This window comes from Stegostoma tigrinum, chromosome 34 (genome assembly GCF_030684315.1).
Source record: "Stegostoma tigrinum isolate sSteTig4 chromosome 34, sSteTig4.hap1, whole genome shotgun sequence".
NCBI lineage: Eukaryota > Metazoa > Chordata > Chondrichthyes > Orectolobiformes > Stegostomatidae > Stegostoma > Stegostoma tigrinum.
Genome location: NC_081387.1, coordinates 26,730,964 through 26,752,004, shown reverse-complemented (window position 1 = coordinate 26,752,004; position 21,041 = coordinate 26,730,964). Strand labels below are relative to the sequence as shown.

General features: G+C 49.9%; 2 protein-coding genes across 2 annotated transcripts in view; both read right to left on the bottom strand.

Annotated features, from left to right (window-relative positions):
• The window catches only part of vars1 (valyl-tRNA synthetase 1), a 75,409-nt gene extending 65,389 nt beyond the window's left edge, over window positions 1-10,020 (bottom strand). Inside the window, exons 1-2 of the mRNA XM_059639719.1 lie at window positions 9,911-10,020; window positions 1,172-1,556 (exon numbers count right to left, since the gene is read on the bottom strand). Coding sequence (XP_059495702.1) covers window positions 1,172-1,534 — 363 coding nt within the window. The 5' untranslated portion in view covers window positions 1,535-1,556; window positions 9,911-10,020. The remainder of the gene's footprint in view (window positions 1-1,171; window positions 1,557-9,910) is intronic.
• Window positions 1-21,041, bottom strand: part of LOC125446591 (histone H2B-like) — a 267,925-nt gene that overhangs the window by 206,262 nt on the left and 40,622 nt on the right. The window contains exon 2 of the mRNA XM_048520285.2: window positions 17,013-17,023. Coding sequence (XP_048376242.2) covers window positions 17,013-17,023 — 11 coding nt within the window. The remainder of the gene's footprint in view (window positions 1-17,012; window positions 17,024-21,041) is intronic.

Below are 21,041 nucleotides of genomic sequence, written 5' to 3'. Positions count from 1 at the left end.
GTAAATTAGCTGGCAGCTTCGACGGTGCCCAAAGAGGAGCAACGTGTAGAGAGTCAGAATTGGTGCAGAGCACCACAAGGAGCGATAATCCTGACTTCAGGAAGAGGAGGAGAAGCAGGAATGAGATTCAAAAGACACAGGAGACGAAGGCAGGCCTGGGAAGCTGGGGATTTGCAAACACAAGATAAAGAGAAAAAGCGACAGCATATGGAAAACAGCTTTCCTGACTGGGCAGCATGGTGGCTCGGTGAGTAGCGCTGCTCCCTCGGGGCCTGGTTTCGATTCGAACACTGGGTGAAGATGGTAAAGAAGGCCTTTAGCATGCTTGCCTTCACTGTTCAGAATACTGAGTGTAGGTGTTGGGGCATTATGTCGAGGTTATACAGGACATCGGTGAGGCCACTTTTGGAACATGGTGTGCCGTTCTTGGATGTCCTGCTGCAAGAAGTATGTTATTCCTACCAAATGAGTTTGTATGTGCAGTACAGGCACACCATATCGTACAAAGTATGTCAGGGTAATAGAACAGAGCGAGGAATATAAAGTTAAAGCTGCAGAGAAGGTGCACAAACAGCGAGATCAACATTAGATCTGAAATTTGAGAGGCCCATTCAGAAGTGTAATAACATCGGGGAAGGAGCTGTTCTTGAACCTGCTGGTACGTGGGTTTAAGCTTCTGTATCTACTGCCTGATGGAAGGGGTTGGAAGGGATTATAACCCGGGGTGGGATGCTGGCTGCCTTCCTGATGCAGTGGGAAGTGTAGATGGAGTCAAAGGGTGGGAGGCTGGTTTGTGTGACAGACTGGGCTGTGCTCACAATTCCCTGTAGTTTCTTACAGCCCTGGGCAGAGCAGTGCAGTACCAGGACCAGGCTGTGATTCACTGGGATAGAATACTTTCTATGCGGCACCTATAGGAATTGAAAAGGCTCTTTATGGATATGCCAAAGTTAATGTATCCACGAAGAGGTGAGATATAGTTCTTGGGTCTAAAGGGATCAAAAAGTGTGTTGGGGAGAAAAAGCAGGAACAGGGGACTGAGTTGGACCATCATACCGAATGGTGGAGCAGGCTAGAAGGGCCGAATGGCCTACTGCTGCTCCTATTTTCTATGTTTAATTGCGGAAAACAAAACAAAACAGAAAGACAGAAAGCAGACGATCACCGTTACCTTTTTGTTGTACTTCATCAAGCCCAGCTCCGGGAAAACCCAAGCACAGGCCGGCTGAAAGATCTCGCTGTCCGCCAAGTTTATCCACTGCTGTACCAAGGCAGACTCCTTGGCGCTGGAACCCTTCATCCTGCCAGGGGCCAGGTAATGGGACACGGCTGCTGCTCCCTGGAGGCAGCGTCTGGAGTCGGCCTCCAAGGCCGGCAACCTGGACATCGCCAGCTGGCTGCGGGTGTCCCCGGCGGCTGGTCCTCGGACATCCACCTCTCCCAGTTCGGAGCGGCCGTACTCCAGTGCGACCAGCACCTTGGCATTCTGGAAGCTGTGGGGGTGTGGAGCGAGGTACAGCACAGGCTGGGCCATTCTGAGTCAGGCTGGGGTTAAACTGCAGGAGGCACACACACACACAAAATTGAGGGATTAATCCTTCACCCGCACCAACACTGCTCTGTCCACACTCACCCCACCCCCCAGCTTTCGGCCCATAGCCTATCTTACAGGGAGAAAGCAGAAACAGGGGACCCAGTCGGATGATTGGCTACGGTCATACTGAGCGGGGGAGCAATCTGGAAGGGCTGAATGGGCTCCTCTGCCTGTGCTTTCTACCTGGCGACGGCAATCAAGCCGAATATCCAAATGCCACTCAAACGGGACATGAGTTTGTAACTCAAGCATGCGTTCAGGCATCGAGTCCCACCACCCTCTGGACAAAAATAATTCTCAACTCCTCTTTTTGTCTCCTAACTCCCACCTTCAAACTATGTCCCCTAGTGGACCAAGTGCCCTCCCAACCCTTCCCATCTCTGCCCCTCCAAATCTTCGAGATAGAGATGATCATCAGGTCCCTGCTCAAAAAAAAAGAACAAACCCAGCCCGTCCGATCCCTTCGATGGGTTCTTTAGAGCAATATTTCCAGCTGACAAGTAATATTAGGGCCTTGTTAATCCGTGCTGAGGTGTTTCACATAGATGAGACAAAAGAGAAGCAACAAGGTCATTCTGCCGTGTGCAAAGAGATGTTGGTGACCAGGAGAAAGTGGCTTTTGTTCTTTTTAGAAGGAGCGAAGGTTCTGAAGGAGCGGGAATTCCAGACGCGTGCACACACACACACAGCAACCTATGGTGCAGCATGGTAAAGCCAAACCGTTTCAGGATCGATCTCATGCACAGCGTACACATAAACCTGCTGCAGAGGGGCTTCCTTTCTTTGGGGATTTGATTTGATTTATTATGTACCCAAGTACAGTGAAAAGTTCTGTTCTGTGTGCAATACAGGCACATCATAACCTACAAAGATCATAGGGCGATAGAACAGAGCAAGGAATAGCACGTTTTGAGAAGATTTGTAGCTCAGGTTGAGGTTCTGGATGTGAGTTTGCTCGCTGAGCTGGAAGGTTAGAAGGTAGTTTTCAGACGTTTGGTCACCGTTCTAGGTAACATCATCAGTGAGCCTCCGACGAAGCGCTGCTGTTATGTCCCAAACACTACATTGGACAAACTGGCAGAAAGCTACCCACCAGAATACATGAACATCAACTAGCCACGAAACGACATGACCCACTATCACTCGTATCCTTACATACAGATGAGGAAGGACACCACTTTGATTGGGACAACACATCCATCCTAGGACAAGCCAAACAGAGACATGCACGAGAATTCCTAGAAGCATGGCATTCCAACCGGAATTCCATCAACAAACACATTGATTTGGAGCCAATCTACCATCCCCTGAGAAAAAGAACAGGAAATGACATCACCAACGCAGGAAATGACATCACCAACCCAAGGAAACCTAACCAGACAAATAGAAAGCGGGACATAACACCAGCGCTTCATCGGAGGCTCACTGTTGACGTTACCTAGAATGGTGACGAAATGTCTGGGAACAAACCTTCAAGCTCAGTGAAGCAGCTTATATCTTGAACACAATAAAGACCCACTCTCTTGTGGGCCGAGAGGAGGAGAGTGCTGTGTTGGAGGTGAAAGGAGGACGTCAGGTTGGCTGTGCACCCTTGCGACCAGTGTATCTTAATGCTGGCTTCGGCCTAACGCTGGTTCAGGGGAGCAGCCAATCTGCAAGGATGGCTGCGGCAAGTGCTCGTGCCCCAGGTCAGGGGGTCCGGAACACCATCCGTGTTTCCGTAAAGAAGGTGGATGAAGGTGCACCTGTGGACCGCACCTTCTTCGTGAAGAGGGTCCTGTTGGACTGTTGTGGGTTCGCTGCTGCGGACATTTACTGCCTGCAGGATTTCCCCGGAGGAGGTTTTTACGATGTGACCTTCAGGAGTGCCAAGCTTTGCGAGCGCTTCCTGGAGGTTTTCAAGGAGAAAGGAGGTGAGGGACCCCTCTCTGTATTGACCGCTGTCCCACTGTTTGTGATGCCAGCGGAGAGGGGCCGTATGGTGACTGTACATATGTACAACCCGCATGTGCCAGCAGTTGATGTCCTGACCTTCCTCGGAAGGTATGTGAAGGTGGAAGGGGACCTAACTGACATCATGGACCCCTTTGGCATCTGGACGAGTAAGAGGCAGGTCAAGGTGACGCTGAGGATGGGCGCAGACGGGGATGTCATACACCCACCGTCCAGCTTCGCGATCGGCGGGAGCAAGGGCTACCTGACCTACGCAGGGCAACCCAAAGGCTGCCATGCCTGTGGTAGGTCAGGTCACGTGGCGGCCGACTGCAAAGCCACCATCTGCAGGAACTGCAGGGAGGAGGGACACCTTGCAAAGGATTGCCCACGAGAGAAAAGCTGCAACCTTTGCGGGGAAGCGGGCCACCTCTATAGGGCATGCCCGTGCCAGGGGACCACCTACGCCCAGGTCGCCGGCAGGGGCAATGCAGGGCCAGCCCCCCCCCCCCGGAGGAGAGGAAGGCACCAGGGCCCAGCAAGGACCCCACTAATGTGCAGGAGGGCCAGGCCGTGCAGGAGGGCCCAGCCCCGCAGGATGGGCCCGAGGCCAGTAAAGCGCCCCTGCAGGCTCTGATCCCCCCCGACAACCCGGAGCCAATGGAGGCGGCGACAGGCGACCCAGGGGAGTGGACAACAGTCCGGAAAGCGAGGAGGAAGGTGCGTCGACGGGCCCAGGAACCGCAACCATCAGGCGGGAAGAGGCAGCTACAGGGGGGCTATAAGAGCTCCTCTGACGAGGGGGATTCAGAGAGGGCCCACCCGAAGCAGAAGTTAAAGGTCTCGAGGGGGAAGGAAAGCAGCACCCCGCTTCCAGGTGACGGGAGGCATCCTGAGGCTCACTCCGACACCCAGTCAAGTGCCGCTGGAGCACTGGAGGGCCCCCCGGAACTTCCAGGCGGGAAGGAGGAAACAGCACGTCCCCAGCCTGACCTGGAGCCGGACCCTCCTGCCTCCGCACCCCTGACGGGGGGATGCCATCCAGAAGGCAGCACGGACAGTTTCCTGAGCCCAGAGAGCGTCCAGCAGTTAGCCCGGGCAATGGGCACGAAGGGACAGATGGAGGGGCTGGACCTTGGACTTGGGGAGGGTACTGCGGTCACTGCCCACAATGGGGGTACGAGTTGTGAGCATTAATGTGCGCAGTGTCAAGTCAACCGCAAGATGCGTGTCCACGTTGGCCTACCTGACCACCATCAAGGCGGACCTCCTGTTTCTGCAGGAGTGCGGGATACCGCACCTCGGCAGGTACGGGAAATGGTCCGGCGCCTGGACCTGTGGGCCTTCGATCTGGTCGGGGGTAATGACTGTAGCTCCTTGGATCTGGCTATTCTGCTGCGGGGGCGCAACTTCACCATCTCTCAAGTTCAGGAGGTGGTTGGGGGGGCGCCTCCTAGTGGCTGACATCACCTATAGGAACGCTCCCCTGAGGCTGATCAACGTGTATGCCCCAGCGGTACGGAGTGAGCAGTTGGCCGTCCTGCAGTGGCTTCCATTCCTGCTGGCTACATCCAGGCCTGGTCATCCTAGGCGGAGACTTCAACTGCGTCATTGATGCAGATGGAAGATCCGGCGTGGGGACAGCGGGTGGGGGGAGTCAACTGGACGTCACGTCCAGATTCCTGATGGGCACGGTGAAGGACGCCAAGCTGTTCGACGTCTTCAGCACCCCTGCAGACGGAGTGCAGCGGAGATACATCTGGTCGTGGCCAGACGGGTCTATTCGCTCAAGGATAGACTTCCTGTTTGTGTCACGGACGTTCTCGGTCAGGTCCAGCGGCGTCGAGCTGGTGTTCTTCTCTGACCTCCTGTTTCTGCAGGAGTGCGGGATACGGCCTCCTGCTGGCCGACTGTCACTTACAGGACGACCAGCCGGCCGGCAAGGGGACGTGGAAGCTCAACACGACTCTGTTGACCCCAGAGAACGTCGAGGAGCTTAAGAGGGAGTACGCCGGTTGGAGAACCGTGAAACCCTCTTTGAGTCTCCGGGCGACTGGTGGGAGACGGTGAAGGAGAACATCGAGAGGTTCTTTGTCCTCAAGGGTGTTCGGAAGGCGAGAGAGAGGCGGGGAAAGCTGTCGCGACTCCAGAAAAGGGTGCAGAACCTGCTCCTTCTGCATTTGATGGGGGTCGATGTCACGGAGGACCTCCGCGAGGTGAGGGGCCAGCAAGCCTCGCTCTTCGCCGCAGAGGCCTCCAGGATAATCTTCGGTCCAGGGTCCGCTCCGTGGAGCAGGACGAGACGTGCTTGCGTTTCTTCTTTCAGAAGGTGCACAAAGAGAGCTCTGTGCTTAGCCGGCTGAAGGAGGACGACGGCTCGGTGACGTCGTCTCGGCCCGACATTTTGAGGATCAGCAGATCCTTCTATGCCGGACTGTACGACACGAAGCCCACGGACAGCACGGCCTCCAAGTCGTTCCTGTCGTCTATCACGGAGGTCTTAGACGACGGCACGAGGGAGTGGCTGGACCGGCCGATATCCCTGGACGAGCTGACCAGAGCCCTTAAGTTCTTGGAGGGGAGTAAGACTCCCGGGAGCGACGGCTTACCGGTCGAGCTGTATTCCACTCTGTGGGACCTGGTTGGCCAGGACCTGCTGGAGGTGTACGATAGTGCACTTCGGGCAGGGGAAATGTGCAAGTCCATGAGGAAGGGCATCATCACCCTCATTTACAAGAGGAAGGGGGGGGGGGGAGGGAGGGAAGAAATTAAGAATTGGCGTCCCATTTCACTTTTGAACGTGGACTACAAAATCCTGGCCAAGGCCATAGCCAACCGGGTCAGGTCTGTCCTGGAGTCGGTGATTCACCCTGTCCAAACCTGTGCTGTGCCGGGCAGGAAGATCGCTGAGAGCCTCGCGCTCATCAGGGATACGATCGCCTACGTGCAGGACAGGCGGGTGGACACCTGCCTCGTCAGCCTGGACCAGGAGAAGGCCTTCGACAGGGTCTCTCATGCTTACATGAGGGACGTCCTCTCCAAATTGGGGTTCGGGGAGGGCATCCGCAATTGGATCCGGCTGCTCTACGCCAACATCGTTAGCGCAGTCTCGATCAACGGGTGGGAATCAGACAGTTTTCCTGTTAGATCTGGAGTCAGGCAGGGCTGCCCGCTCTCTCCTGCCTTGTTCGTGGGCTGTGTGGAGCCCTTCGCTGCCTCCATCAGGAAGGACGTGAGCCTGAAGGGCGTGACTATCCCAGGCAGCGGAGACCTTCAGGTCAAGACCTCCCTGTACATGGACGACGTCGCCGTCTTCTGCACCGATCGTCGGTCGGTGAGTAGACTATTGGACATCTGCGGCCAGTTTGAACTGGCCTCGGGTGCCAAAGTCAATAGGGGTAAGAGCGAGGTCATGTTCTTCGGGAACTGGGACGACTGCTCCTTCATCCCCTTCACCGTCAGGACAGACGACCTGAAGGTGCCGGGTGTTTGGTTTGGTGGAGCTGGGGCGTGCACTAAGACTTGGGAGGAGCATATCACCAAATTGAAGCAGAAGCTGGGCAGGTGGACGCTCCGGTCCCCCTCCATCGCGCGTAAGAACCTGGTTGTCAGGTGCGAGGGGCTTTCGGTACTGTTGTATGTGGCGCAGGCCTGGCCTATTCCCTGGACCTGCGCCGCTGCGGTCACCCGGGCCATCTTCCACTTCATTTGGGGGTCGAGGATGGACCGGGTCCGCAGGGACACCATGTACAAAGACCTGGAAAATGGGGGAAAGGGCGTACCGAACGCCACCCTTGCCCTGACGGCTACCTTTGTGTGCGGCTGCATCAAGCTGTGCGTAGATCCTCAGTACGCAAACACCAAGTGTCACTACTTACTGAGGTTCCACCTGTCCCCGGTGTTGCGAAGGATGGGCCTGGCCTCGTTGCCGTGGAACGCTCCGAGTAGTTGGACCGTCCCGTACCACCTGTCCTTCGTGGAGAAATTTTTGAAAGGAAACACCTTTGACCACAAGGCCGTCAGGCAGTGGTCAGCACGTAGTATCCTTAGGGCCCTTCGGGAAAAGGAGAGGGTGGATCCCGTCGTGTGGTTCCCCATGCAGACTGCCAAAGTCGTTTGGCAGAATGCCTCATCGCCAGAACTTTCAAACAAGCACAAGGACATTGCTTGGCTGGCGGTGAGAGGGGCTCTGCCAGTGAGATCCTTTAGGCATGCCCGGAATCTCTGCGCCACCGCACGCTGCCCTCGAGGTGGCTGCGGAGGGGACGAGACTGTTGATCACCTCCTTCTGGAGTGTGCCTACGCGCAAGAGGTCTGGAGGGGGATGCAGTGGTATTTGTCGAGGTTCGTCCCGAGCAGCTCCGTGACCCGGGACTCCGTGCTCTACGGGCTGTTTCCGGGGACGCACACCGAGACCAATGTCAACTGCGCCTGGAGGACCATCAATGCGGTGAAAGACGCTCTTTGGTCTGCCCGCAACTTGCTGGTCTGCCAGCTGAAAGAACTGACCCCGACCGAGTGGTGCAGACTGGCGCACTCCAAGGTCCAGGGCTACGTGCTGAGGGACGCACTAAAGTTTGGGGCAGCCGCCGCCAGGGCGCGGTGGGGAAAGACCACCGTATGAGCCCCCTCATCCAGAAAAGGGAAAAGAACCCTATCTGGTAACTGGGCCCAGCTGGCGCCTTCCCCAACTGGTCAGAGGGCCAACGGGGACTGTGCGGGGTGACGACTGCCGCGGTATTTTCTTTGATTTGTTTTTTTTTTCTCTGTTTTGTTTTTGCCTTTAGTTGGTGTACGTACCCCCTGGGTAACCCGGAGTGCCTTGCATGACTGAGTAGGTGTATAAATGTTTTATTTTTTGTACATTCTATGAATAAAGTATATTTTTTCAAATTAAAAAAAAGTGACAAAATGTCTGAAAACTAACCTTCCAGCTCAGCGAGCAAACTCACATCCAGAGCAAGGAATGCAAAGTTAAGAAGGTGCACAAAGGGTGGAGTCAACATTAAATTTGCAATTTGAGGAGTTTGTTCAGACTGACAGTGGGGAAGAAGCTGCTCTTGAGCCTGGCAATGCATGTCTAAGTCAACATCCTTGAGCAGGTTCATTAGAAAATAAATACTGCTCCACCGCCAACAGCATTTCAAAATGGGATAACAGAGCGTGGAGCTGGAGGAACACACAGCAGGCCAGGCAGCATCAGATGAAGGGTGTAAACCTGAAACGTCAGCTTTCCTGCTCCTCTGATACTGCCCGGCCTGCTGTGTTTAATACGCATGTTTTGGGGCGGGTGGGGGGGAAGGAGGATAGAGAGAGAGAGAGAGAGATAGAGATGGTGGCTTGGTGGTAATTTCACTGGATTGAAAATCCAAATGCACTAGCGACTAGGGTTCAAATCCCTCCTTAATTTAAGTAAAATGATAGAAATATTTATAAAAGTACAAAGTGGGGATGATGGGGGTGGGGGACCTGTTGGCAGTTTGAGCCTAGAAAGTCTGGGGGTTCCAGGTTCCACCATCCATGCAGCTGTTTAAAGAGGAGCAAATGACTGCAGATGAGCATCTGTACTGCAAACAACAAAAACAGTATACAACATGGATGGTATTTAGGTGAGGAAATCTGTGACCAGCAAATGGGACTGACTCTCCCAACAAGGCATTCAGCCCGAGGGGCAATCAGGGGCTGGGAAGAAAATAAAGAAGGAGGGGGAGGGAGCGGGTGGTGTTCTGCAGACAGATGTGAAAGAAGCAGACCCACAGCTTGATAAAGTATTTTAGCATGTGCTGCAAAGTTACAGCCGGTTGCATCAGCTCTCAGGGCACAGACAGGCAGGGAATTAAGAGGTAGAGATACACTCACCTCCCAGGGCCAGCAAGGCGCAATAAGCAAAATCAAAGCAGCAAAAAAAAGGGTGCAATAAGGTAAATGAAAGCTAAAGCCCCAGCCAGCGGTGCTGGTACTGAGCGGGAGAGGGTCAGCTCAGAGCCCGGGACTGGGTGGTACAAGAGCGGCGGTGGATTAACCCGAGGCTCGGGGTGGGGGAGGCAGGCCCTCCCAGCACGGGAGCGCCTGGATCACTCTCTCCCCGACAACCCCCACCATCTCTCTCTCTTCCCTCTCCCCTGCCCATCCTCTCATTCCTCCCTTCCTCTGTCCCTGCCACCCCCTACTCCCCTCCCTCTGTCCCTGCCATCCCCTACTCCCCTCCCTCTGTCCCTGCCCCACTCTGAGACTCCCCCCAATCCCTCACCAGTATCACTTTTATAAAATGACACATGGCTCTTTCTTGCTCCCTCTGCTGCCGCTAAATGCAGCTCTGGCTCTGTCTCTGTCTCTGTCCCCAGCCCCCAGCCCCCAGCCCCCAGCCAGGGCGAGGTTACGAACCTTCTTGTCCTGGCCGCAGCTCCCCGGGTAGAATAGACTCCCTCGGCCCAGGCCGGCGTGAGGACAGAGAGAGAGAGACAGGGGGTGGTGGGAGGGAGCTTCCTGCTCTGTAATATCCGCATTGAGGAGTCCCTCTGCTGGTAACTGCGGAACAATCCAATACAAACTGCACAAGGAGCAGCTCACTGACACACCGCAACCCCCTTTCCCGACTCCCAACTCTCCCTCTCTCCCCCTCCTCTCTGTCCCCCCTCCCATCCTCCCTCCCGCTTCTCGGAGGTGGGGGTGGTAGGAGTGCGGTGAAAACAGACATGTAATGATATTACTGGCACCCCTACATATTCATAATATCTACACACTATTTCCCACCCCCTTCTCTGTAGTCCACTGAACATGGGGAGGGGAACAAAAGACTCCAAAAGTGCATAAAACTGTCATTTTAACACCTTTTCTGACACACATTCAACAGGCTGCCTGTAGAACACCGCACACACTTAATGTCCCTTACCGAAATCGACCACAAGCTATGCATTATCATCGTCTATTCCCCCCGGTGTAACATGTCCCATCTGACAGAGCAAATAAAGCCCATAGTCCTTAAAGTCTCCCTTCGATCCATCGGTTGTACTTCCTCATTTGCTCTTTCCAATATTGGTCCCATGCTTCCGGATATTAATGCAAGACTCCACAGTCCCGGCAGATTCTTCATCCTCAAATCTTCTCCTGTTGCGGTACCTGTAATTCAGGCAGGGAGGAGACCTGGAGGTCATCTAACATTAGTTTATGGTGGCAGCTGTTTATTCCCTCTTTTATTGGAAAGTCATTTCCTGTATGCACCAAATAATTCCCAGACAACCCAGGAGTGATACGTCGATATTCTTAACATTTGGATTCATAGAATCCCTGCAGTGTGGAAGCAGGTCATTCAGCCCAGAGTACAAACCCGTCTTCCGAAGAACATCCCACCCAGATGTAAACACCCTGCCCTATCCGTGTGACCCTCTATTTCACACAGCTAATCCAAATGGTATGCACATCCTGGACATCACGGGGCATTTAGTTTGCCAATCCACCCTAACCTGCACATCCCTGGGCACTATGGGACAATTTAGCACGGCCAATCCACCCTAACCCGCACATCCCTGGGCACTATGGGACAATTTAGCACGGCCAACCCACCCTAACCCGCACATCCCTGGGCACTATGGGACAATTTAGCACGGCCAGTCCACCTTAGCCTGCACATCCCTGGGCACTATGGGACAATTTAGCACGGCCAACCCACCCTAACCTGCACATCCCTGGGCACTATGGGACAATTTAGCACGGCCAATCCACCCTAACCTGCACATCCCTGGGCACTATGGGACAATTTAGCACGGCCAATCCACCCTAACCTGCACATCCCTGGGCACTATGGGACAATTTAGCACAGCCAATCCCACCCTAACCTGCACATCCCTGGGCACTATGGGGCAATTTAGCACGGCCAATCCACCCTAACCTGCACATCCCTGGGCACTACGGGACAATTTAGCACGGCCAATCCCACCCTAACCTGCACATCCCTGGGCACCATGGGACAATTTAGCACGGCCAATCCCACCCTAACCCGCACATCCCTGGGCACTATGGGACAATTTAGCATGGCCAATCCCACCCTCACCTGCACACCTTTGCAGTGTGAGAGGAAACCCATGCAGACATGGGGAGTACGTACAAACTTTGCACAGACAGTTGTCCGAGGGTGGGATCAAATTTAAGTCCCCGATGCTGTGAGGCAGCAGTGCTAACCACAAATTCTATCATCTCTACATTATTCACATTTCCCCTCATATCCAGCCATCATTCCCGATAGTAAAGTGTGAAGCTGGATGAACACAGCAGGCCCAGCAGCATCTCAAGCACAAAAGCTGACGTTTCGGGCCTAGACCCTTCATCAGAGAGGGGGATGGGGAGAGGGTTCTGGAATAAATAGGGAGAGAGGGGGAGGTGGACCGAAGATGGAGAGAAAAGAAGATAGGTGGAGGGGAGAGTATAGGTGGGGAGGTAGGGAGGGGATAGGGCAGTCCAGGGAGGACGGACATGTCAAGGAGGTGGAATGAGGTTAGTAGGTAGGAAATGAAGGTGCGGCTTGGGTTGGGAGGAAGGGATGGGTGAGAGGAAGAACAGGTTAGGGAGGCAGAGACAGGCTGGGCTGGTTTTGGGATGCACTGGGTCGAGGGGAAGAGCTGGGCTGGTTGTGTGGTGCAGTGTCGGGGGGAACGAACTGGGCTGGTTTTGGGATGCGGTGGGGGAAGGGGAGATTTTGAAGCTTGTGAAGTCCACATTGATACCATTGGGCTGCAGGGTTCCCAAGCGGAATATGAGTTGCTGTTCCTGCAACCTTCGGGTGGCATCATTGTGGCACTGCAGGAGGCCCATGATGGACGTGTCATCTAAAGAATGGGAAGGGGAGTTGAAATGGTTTAGGACTGTGAGGTGCAGTTGTTTGTTGCGAACCGAGCGGAGGTGTTCTGCAAAGCGGTCCCCAAGCCTCCGCTTGGTTTCCCCAATGTAGAGGAAGCCACACTGGGTGCAATGGATACAGTATACCACATTGGTAGATGTGCAGATGAACCTCTGCTTAATATGGAAAGTCATCTTGGGGCCTGGGATAAGTGGAGGCTTGGGGACCGCTTTGCAGAACACCTCCGCATTGTGCCCTTCCTTCCTACCCTGGGCTGAATCCCAGACTTTGAACAAACGTAGTATAGGATTTTCAATCAGCATCCTCAAAGACGTTCCTTATCCATCTATTTCTGTACAAACAGAGGCAGCAGCTACTCAACACCACCCTTTCTGTTTTGAGTGCACGGCCCTGTTGTGGACTGCATTAATCTTGTACCTTGGATGTATTCCAGCGCCAGACACTGCGATTACCACAGCTCATAGTTGAAGTTTAAATGTCAAACTAAACAAACTACTGCTTCAGCTAAAAATCTTCCCAGCCGTTTTACGCTGCTTTCAGGCCTGGCCAGCCCCAATACTATCAATGCTTCCATATTACAAATTAACATATTAAATAAATGCACCTTCATGACTGTAGCCTCACACTTATATATAGTCACACAGCACGGAAACAGACCCTTCGGTCCAACCAGCCCATGCCAATCATAATCCCAAACTAAACTAGCCCCACCTGCCTGCTCCTGGCCCATATCCCTCCAAACCTTTCCTATTCATGTACTTATCCAAATGTCTCTTAAATGTTGCAACTATACACACATCCACTATTTCCCCTGGAAAATTATTCCACACACGAAGCACTCGCTGGGCAAAAAAAAAGTCCCCTCGTGTCTTTTTAAAATTTTTCTCCTCTCACCTTAAAATTATACCCACTATAGAATCCATTACTGTGTGGAAGCAGGCCATTCAGCTCATGGAGTCCACACAAATGAAAAGCATCCTGCCCAGACCCACGCCCCATCCCATCTCTGTAGCCCTGCATTGCCCATGGCTAGTCCACCTAACCTACAGATGTGTGGGCAATTCAGTATGGCCAAACCATCTAACCTGCACATCTTTGGGCTGTGGGAGGAAACCGGAACACTTGAAGGAAACCCACGCAAACACGGAGAAAACGTGCAAACTCTGCACAGTCACCCGAGGGTGGGATCAAACCTGGGTCCCTGGTGCTGTGAGGCTGCAGTGCTAACCACTGAGCTACTGTACCCCCTAGTCTGGAAATCCCCCCTCCCTAGGGAAAAGACACTCACCATTCTGATTTATCTACACTACTTATTATTTTAAAAACTTCCTTAAGGTCACCCATCAATCGCCTTCGCCCCAGTGAGAAAAGTCCCAGATTATCCAGCCTCTACTTATAATTCAAACGCTTCATTCCCAGCAACTTCCTGGTAAATCTCTTCTGAGCCCTCCCCAGCTTAATAACATCCTTCCCATAACAGAAAGATCAGAAGTTGACACCGTACTCCAGAAGAGGCCTCACCAACATCCAGGACAATCTTAACATGACACCCCAATTGTAATCTCAAAGCTCTGAGCAATGAAGGTAAGTGTGCTAAACCTCTTCTTAGACGCTCTGTCTGCGTGTGATGCAAACTTCAAAGACTTATGCACCTGAACCCCTAGATCTCTTTGTCTACAACACTACCCAAGGCCCTATTTTTAATTGTATAAGCCTTATCTTTGTTTGTTTTACTAAAATGCAATACTGGTATTTATCCAAATCAAACTCCATCTACCAGTCCTCAGCCCATTGACCCAATTGATCAAGATTCCACTACACTGTCCACGATACCATCAATCCTGGTGCCCTCCACACATTTACTAGAGATGCTTTCTATATTCTACAATGCATTAATGTAAATGACAAACAAAAGTGCAGCCAGCACTGAACCCTGTGGAACAGGCCGCTCATAGTCACGCTTCTCCAAAATAAATTGTATCCACCTGATAGGACCAGGGAGGCTGTTTCCACTGGTGGGTGAAACAAGAAATGGGGTGGCGGGGGGGGGGGGGGGGGGGGGAGGCGCATAGTCTCAAAATGAGAGGGAGCAGATTTAGCACTGAGCTGAGGCAGAATTTCTTTCCCCAAAGGGGTGTGAATCTGTGGAATTCCCTGTCCTGTAAAGAGGTGGAGGCTTTGTCACTGAATGCTTTTAAAGCAAAGGTAGATTTTTGAATGGTAAAGGAATTAAGGATTAGGATGAGTGGGTGGGTAAGTGGACCTGAGTCCCTGAAAAGATCAGCCACGATCCTATTGAATGGCAGAACAGACTTGAGCAGCCTACTCCTGCTCTAAATTCTTACATTCACCATTTATCCACCCATTCTGCTTGCCTCTCTATCCTGTGGCTCTTCAGTGCGATCATCCGCACAGCTTTGGCCCAATTCCAAACGTAGTATTATTGGCAAATTTTGAAGTCTTTACTCTGCACTGCAACATTTGAGCAAACTATGTACAGTGAGATCCCATTGTGAATGGCATCCTCAACCGAAAACTTGCTGACTGCACAGAAGTCTTTGAGTGCCCAAATGTTTGCTCATTGCATTTTTAAACAATAAAATACATAGCATTACGGTACCCACACGTCTGCCCAGCAGACACAGAAATGAGCTAAAATCGGCTTAATAAAACAGTCACAGCAGAAACTGGCGATGTTGGAGAATCTGAGGTAACAAAGTCTGGAGCTGGATGTACACAGCAGGCCAAGCAGCATCAGAGGAGCTGACATTTTGGGTCTGAACATTTTCTGGTCCTTTTCTGAAGAAGGGTCCAGACCCGAAATGTCAGCTTTCCTGCTCCTCCACTACTGCTTGGCCTGCTGTGTTCATTCACCTCCACATCTTGTTATCTCTTAATGAAACAGTGACTTCTACTGCTGAGGGAGTACACTGCAGCCCCATGGTCTTTATTGGAAGGGGTATTGGTTCAGACAGATTGGCTGAAAGCCACCTGTTTGACTCCCATTGTAAAATAGGGGTGCCGTTTTGCCATTAGTAGGGTTTAATGAGAAGACAAGCTCTGAAAACAGGGGTGTTGGAGATGCTCTCAAACACCATGACCTCAGCACCATTGATTGAGGAAGTGGAGTTGAGGACAAGCCCCTGTCTGTGTCAATGGTACTGAGGTGGTGAATATCACCAACAATTTATCCTGAGCCATCCACATCAATTCTACAGTCAAGAAAGCACATTCTCACCTCGATGTCCTCAGAAGGCTAAGGAAATTCAGCCTGTCCACACTGTCTCTTGCTAATTTCTATAGATGCGCCATAGAAAGTATTCTATCCCAATGCCATCACAGCTTGGTTTGGCAACTCTGTGCCCAAGACCGTTAGAAACTGCAGAGAGTTGTGAACACAGCCTTCCTCCCATTGATTCCCTCTACACTTCCTAATGCTTCGGGAAAGCAACCAACCAAATCAAAGACCCTTCCCACCCATGTTCTACTCTCTTCCACTCACATCCTTCAAACATAAGATGCAAAAGTTTGAAAACATACACCAACAGATTCAAGAACAGCTTCTTCCCTGCTGTTTTCAGACTTCTGTATGGATCTCTCATATATCAAAGCTGATCTTTTTCTGCACCTCCTCTGTAGCTGTAACACTATATTCTGCAATCTGCTCTATTTACCCTGATGTACTTATGTAAGGTATGATTTGTCTGTATAGCATGCAAAGCAATATTTTTCACAATATCTGGTACAAGTGACAATAATAAATCAAATCAACTTTACACTGCCACACAGAGCCGTGGCCTAAGCACTGACATCTGGGGAAATCATACAAACCCTACAGTGTAAAAAGAGACCATTTGGCCCATTGTATCTGGACCAACCTCCAAAGAACATCTTACCAGACCCAAAGACAACCGCCCACCCACCCTATCCCTATAATCCTACAGTTGCCACGGCCGATCCACCTAACCTGTACATCTTTCGATTGTGTCAGGATAGCAGATCACTTGGATGAAGTCCAGCACCATCCTCTCTCAGACATAGGGAGAACATGCAAACTCCACATTCTTATTTTAAAGGAAGTGTAAGGTGTTGCATTTCAGATGCAATTCAATTGGTAGAACTACTGGATTTAGAGCAAAACACACATCATTCATTCAATATAGCTAAAATACAACAAAAGAAAGAAGGACTTGGAATAACTTAGCTCCACTAGAAAACTTAACAGAAAATAAATGCAGAAACTATTAGTAATTAACCGTTCCAATACAGATTGAATTATGTTTGGAACAAAGCACCTTACACTTGCCTTTAAATGAGATAAAAGTTTGGATCTGGATTACGTCCTTGGTATAGTTAAGGGGGTATTTGATCTGGTCCATAACATGCAAAACAAAAATATCAACTTGTTGATTTCAGTTTAGTTAAATCTCCAGCTCAGTTGAGAAGAGGACTGTCTTATCTCCAGGAAGGAGAACAGAATTTTCAATTCAGTTCAAGGGAATCTGTCACCTGAGCAGAATTAGGAACCTAGGAACAGGTCATTCAGTCCCTTGTGTCTGTCTGGCATTATTTAAAGGTAGATTTAAGTTGCTGTGTTACAGATGTAATTTGATTGGATTAAGCAAAACACACTTTATTGTTCCCTTATAGTTTAATACAAGCAAAGGAAAGAAGAATTGGTATAACTTTAACTCTATTGGAAAGCTTAACAGTGTAATATATACAGTAACTATTACTAATTAACAGTTCCAATCCCATGAACTAGCTCTTGGCAAAAGGCGAATTCAAGACACAGATAGTCTCACATGCAACTCATGTAGAATGCAGGGAACCCCCAGCTTGTGGCTATAACCAAGAGAGAGAAAAATAGCTTTCATTTCTTGGGAGCTTCATCACGCCCATTCAGGCTGCTTCTATTGTTACAGCCTTTTAAAAAAATCATTCAAAGCTTCATGATCTGTTTGTCTTCTCATAGACTGCTCATCCCACCTCTGCCTTAAAACCTCTCTTCAAAATAAAAACCATGACAAAGTAACTTTTTTAAGCCACAGCATCATCACACAACTCCACCAATATCCCAGTTAGTGATTGATTCGAGCATCTCACTGACCTCATCCACAGCTGTGACAGTGTAGGCTTCTGAACTTTAATAACTGTTCATGGAAAGAATGAATCAAACAAAAGATGAACTGTTACACAGGGAAAGAAGCAGCAATAACTTGGTCTGGTATAAACCATTAAGGGACAAGAACAAACTTATACGGGAATTGAAAGCATTTGGCCACATCTGGAAAAAGAGGGAGTTTAAGCCAAGTGAAAAAAACTGCTTTAAGGCCTGCTTGATAACTACTTGCTTTATAACACAAGGACAGGGATTGCCATGCAGAAGAATTGAAGGCGTTAACTGCAGGTAATCTGTGTTTTCAAACAGACAATTCATGCCAAATGTAACAAGGAACAATGAATACACCTCTGATAATCAATAATATCACATTCTGGACCTGAAAGGTGAATGTCTGTGTAAGATTCAGACACCAGAACACCGACTTTAGCAGAACCTCAAAGAATAACACTGCACAACATCAAAGCCTGGGCAATCCAGAGACAGACACTGTTGGTAAAACAAAAACAAAGTTGCTGGAAAAGCCCAGCAGATCTGGCAGCATCTGTGAAGATAAAAACAGAATGCGGGTCTAGTGACTCCATTCTGAGGAAGGGTGATCGGACCAGAAACGTGAACACTGTTTTTTCCTTCACAGATGCTGCCAGACCTGCTGAAATTTTCCAGCAACTTTGTTTTTGATCCGGAATTAAGGCATCATCAGTTATTTCGGTTATTAATGTTGGTAGAATAATGGACACCCTCCATCGTTACTGTTGGTAGAATAATGGCCATACTACATCGTTACTGTTGGTAGAATAATGGCCATACTTTACCGTTAATGTGGGTAGAATGATGGCATTACTCCACCGTTACTGTTGGTGGAATAATGACCATACTCCACAGTTTCTGTTGGCAGAATAATGGCCATACTCCACCATTACTGTTGGTAGAATAATGCCCATAATCAACCGTTACTGTTGGTTGAATATTGGCCATACTCCACCGTTACTGTTGGTAGAATAATGGCCATACTACATCGTTACTCTTGGTAGAATAATCGCCATACTCCATCGTTGCTGTTGGTAGAATAATGGCCATACTCCACCATTTTGGTTAGTAGAATAATGGCCATTCTCCACCGTTACTGTTGGTAGAATAATGGCCATACTCCAGCGTTACTGTTGGTAGAATAATGGCCTTATTCCAGCGTTACTGTGGGTAGAATAATGGCCTTATTCCAGCGTTACTGTGGGTAGAAATATTGCCATACTCCACCGTTACTGTTGGTAGAATAATGGCCATACCCCACCGTTACTATTGGTAGAATAATGGCCATACTCCATCGTTACTGTTGGTAGAATAATGGCCATACCCCACCGTTACTGTTGGTAGAATAATGGCCATACTCCATCGTTACTGTTGGTAGAATAATGGCCATACCCCACCGTTACTATTGGTAGAATAATGGCCATACTCCACCGTTACTGTTGGTAGGATAATGGCCATACTCCACCATTACTGTTGGTAGGATAATGGCCATACTCCATCGTTAGTGTTGGTAGAACAATGGCCTTACTCCATCGTGAATTGGAGAATAGCCAAATTGGGTTCTAAGGCCTAACTCACTTTGTTCAAGGTTCTTATTTTGATTGCTGCATGCAGTCTTTGATTTGCAGTGAGATTTCTTAGTAGTTAGCCAGTTAAAGTTAAGTTGTGGTGATATACGGGGAGAAGGTAGGAGAAAGGGAGAATCATATCAGCCATGTACAAATGTAACCAAAGGGCCGGCGGGGATCTGTGTATATATGTACAAATGTATCCAAAGGGCCAGTGGGGTTCTGTGTATATATGTACAAATGTACCCAAAGGCCCGGTGGGGACCTGTGTATATATGTACAAATGTACCCAAAGGCCTGGTGGGGATCTGTGTATATATGTACAAATGTACCCAAAGGCCCAGTGGGGATCTGTGTATATATGTACAAATGTAACCAAAGGCCTGGTGGGGATCTGTGTATATATGTACAAATGTACCCAAAGGCCCAGTGGGGATCTGTGTATATATGTACAAATGTAACCAAAGGGCCGGTGGGGATCTGTGTATATATGTACAAATGTAACCAAAGGCCCGGTGGGGATCTGTGTATATACGTACAAATGTACCCAAAGGCCCGGTGGGGACCTGTGTATATATGTACAAATGTAACCAAAGGCCCGGTGGGGACTTGTGTATATATGTACAAATGTAACCAAAGGGCCGGTGGGGATCTGTGTATATATGTACAAATGTAACCAAAGGCCCGGTGGGGATCTGTGTATATATGTACAAATGTCAAAAGGGCCGGTGGGGATCTGTGTATATATGTACAAATGTACCCAAAGGCCCGGTGGGGACCTGTGTATATATGTACAAATGTACCCAAAGGCCTGGTGGGGATCTGTGTATATATGTACAAATGTAACCAAAGGCCTGGTGGGGACCTGTGTATATATGTACAAATGTAACAAAAGGGCCGGTGGGGATCTGTGTATATATGTACAAATGTACCCAAAGGCCTGGTGGGGATCTGTGTATATATGTACAAATGTACCCAAAGGCCCGGTGGGGATCTGTGTATATATGTACAAATGTACCCAAAGGCCCGGTGGGGATCTGTGTATATATGTACAAATGTAACCAAAGGGCCGGTGGGGATCTGTGTATATATGTACAAATGTACCCAAAGGCCTGGTGGGGATCTGTGTATATATGTACAAATGTACCCAAAGGCCCGGTGGGGATCTGTGTATATATGTACAAATGTACCCAAAGGCCCGGTGGGGATCTGTGTATATATGTACAAATGTAACCAAAGGGCCGGTGGGGATCTGTGTATATATGTACAAATGTACCCAAAGGCCCGGTGGGGATCTGTGTATATATGTACAAATGTAACCAAAGGGCCGGTGGGGATCTGTGTATATATGTACAAATGTAACCAAAGGGCCGGTGGGGATCTGTGTATATATGTACAAATGTACCCAAAGGCCCGGTGGGGATCTGTGTATATATGTACAAATGTAACCAAAGGGCCGGTGGGGATCTGTGTATATATGTACAAATGTAACCAAAGGGCCGGTGGGGATCTGTGTATATATGTACAAATGTAACCAAGTTTGATGAGATGGTCATGGAAGCCTTTTTCATTTCATTTGATGAAGTGTCTAAACAAATGAAGCGGCCGGTGACCATGTAGGCCGAAATAAAGTTTTAAAATAGTTTATCTGTGTGCCTCAGGTTTACTCATGTGTACCCAGTAGGTTGATCCAGTATGGTATTTCTGTCCCTATCAGAGGTGGTTTCTGAGCAGTATGAGAACTTGTTAAGTACCACCTTAAGTGCTTTTCAGCCAATGTCAAAGGCTTATTGTGTTCAGTTCTGGTCCTCTCATTATAGGAAGAATGTGGAAGCTTCAGAGAGGGTGCAGAGGAGATTTACCAGGATGCTGCCTGGACTGGAGGGTAGGTCTTATGAGGAAAGTTTGAGGGAGCTAGGGCTTTTTTCATTCGAGCGAAGA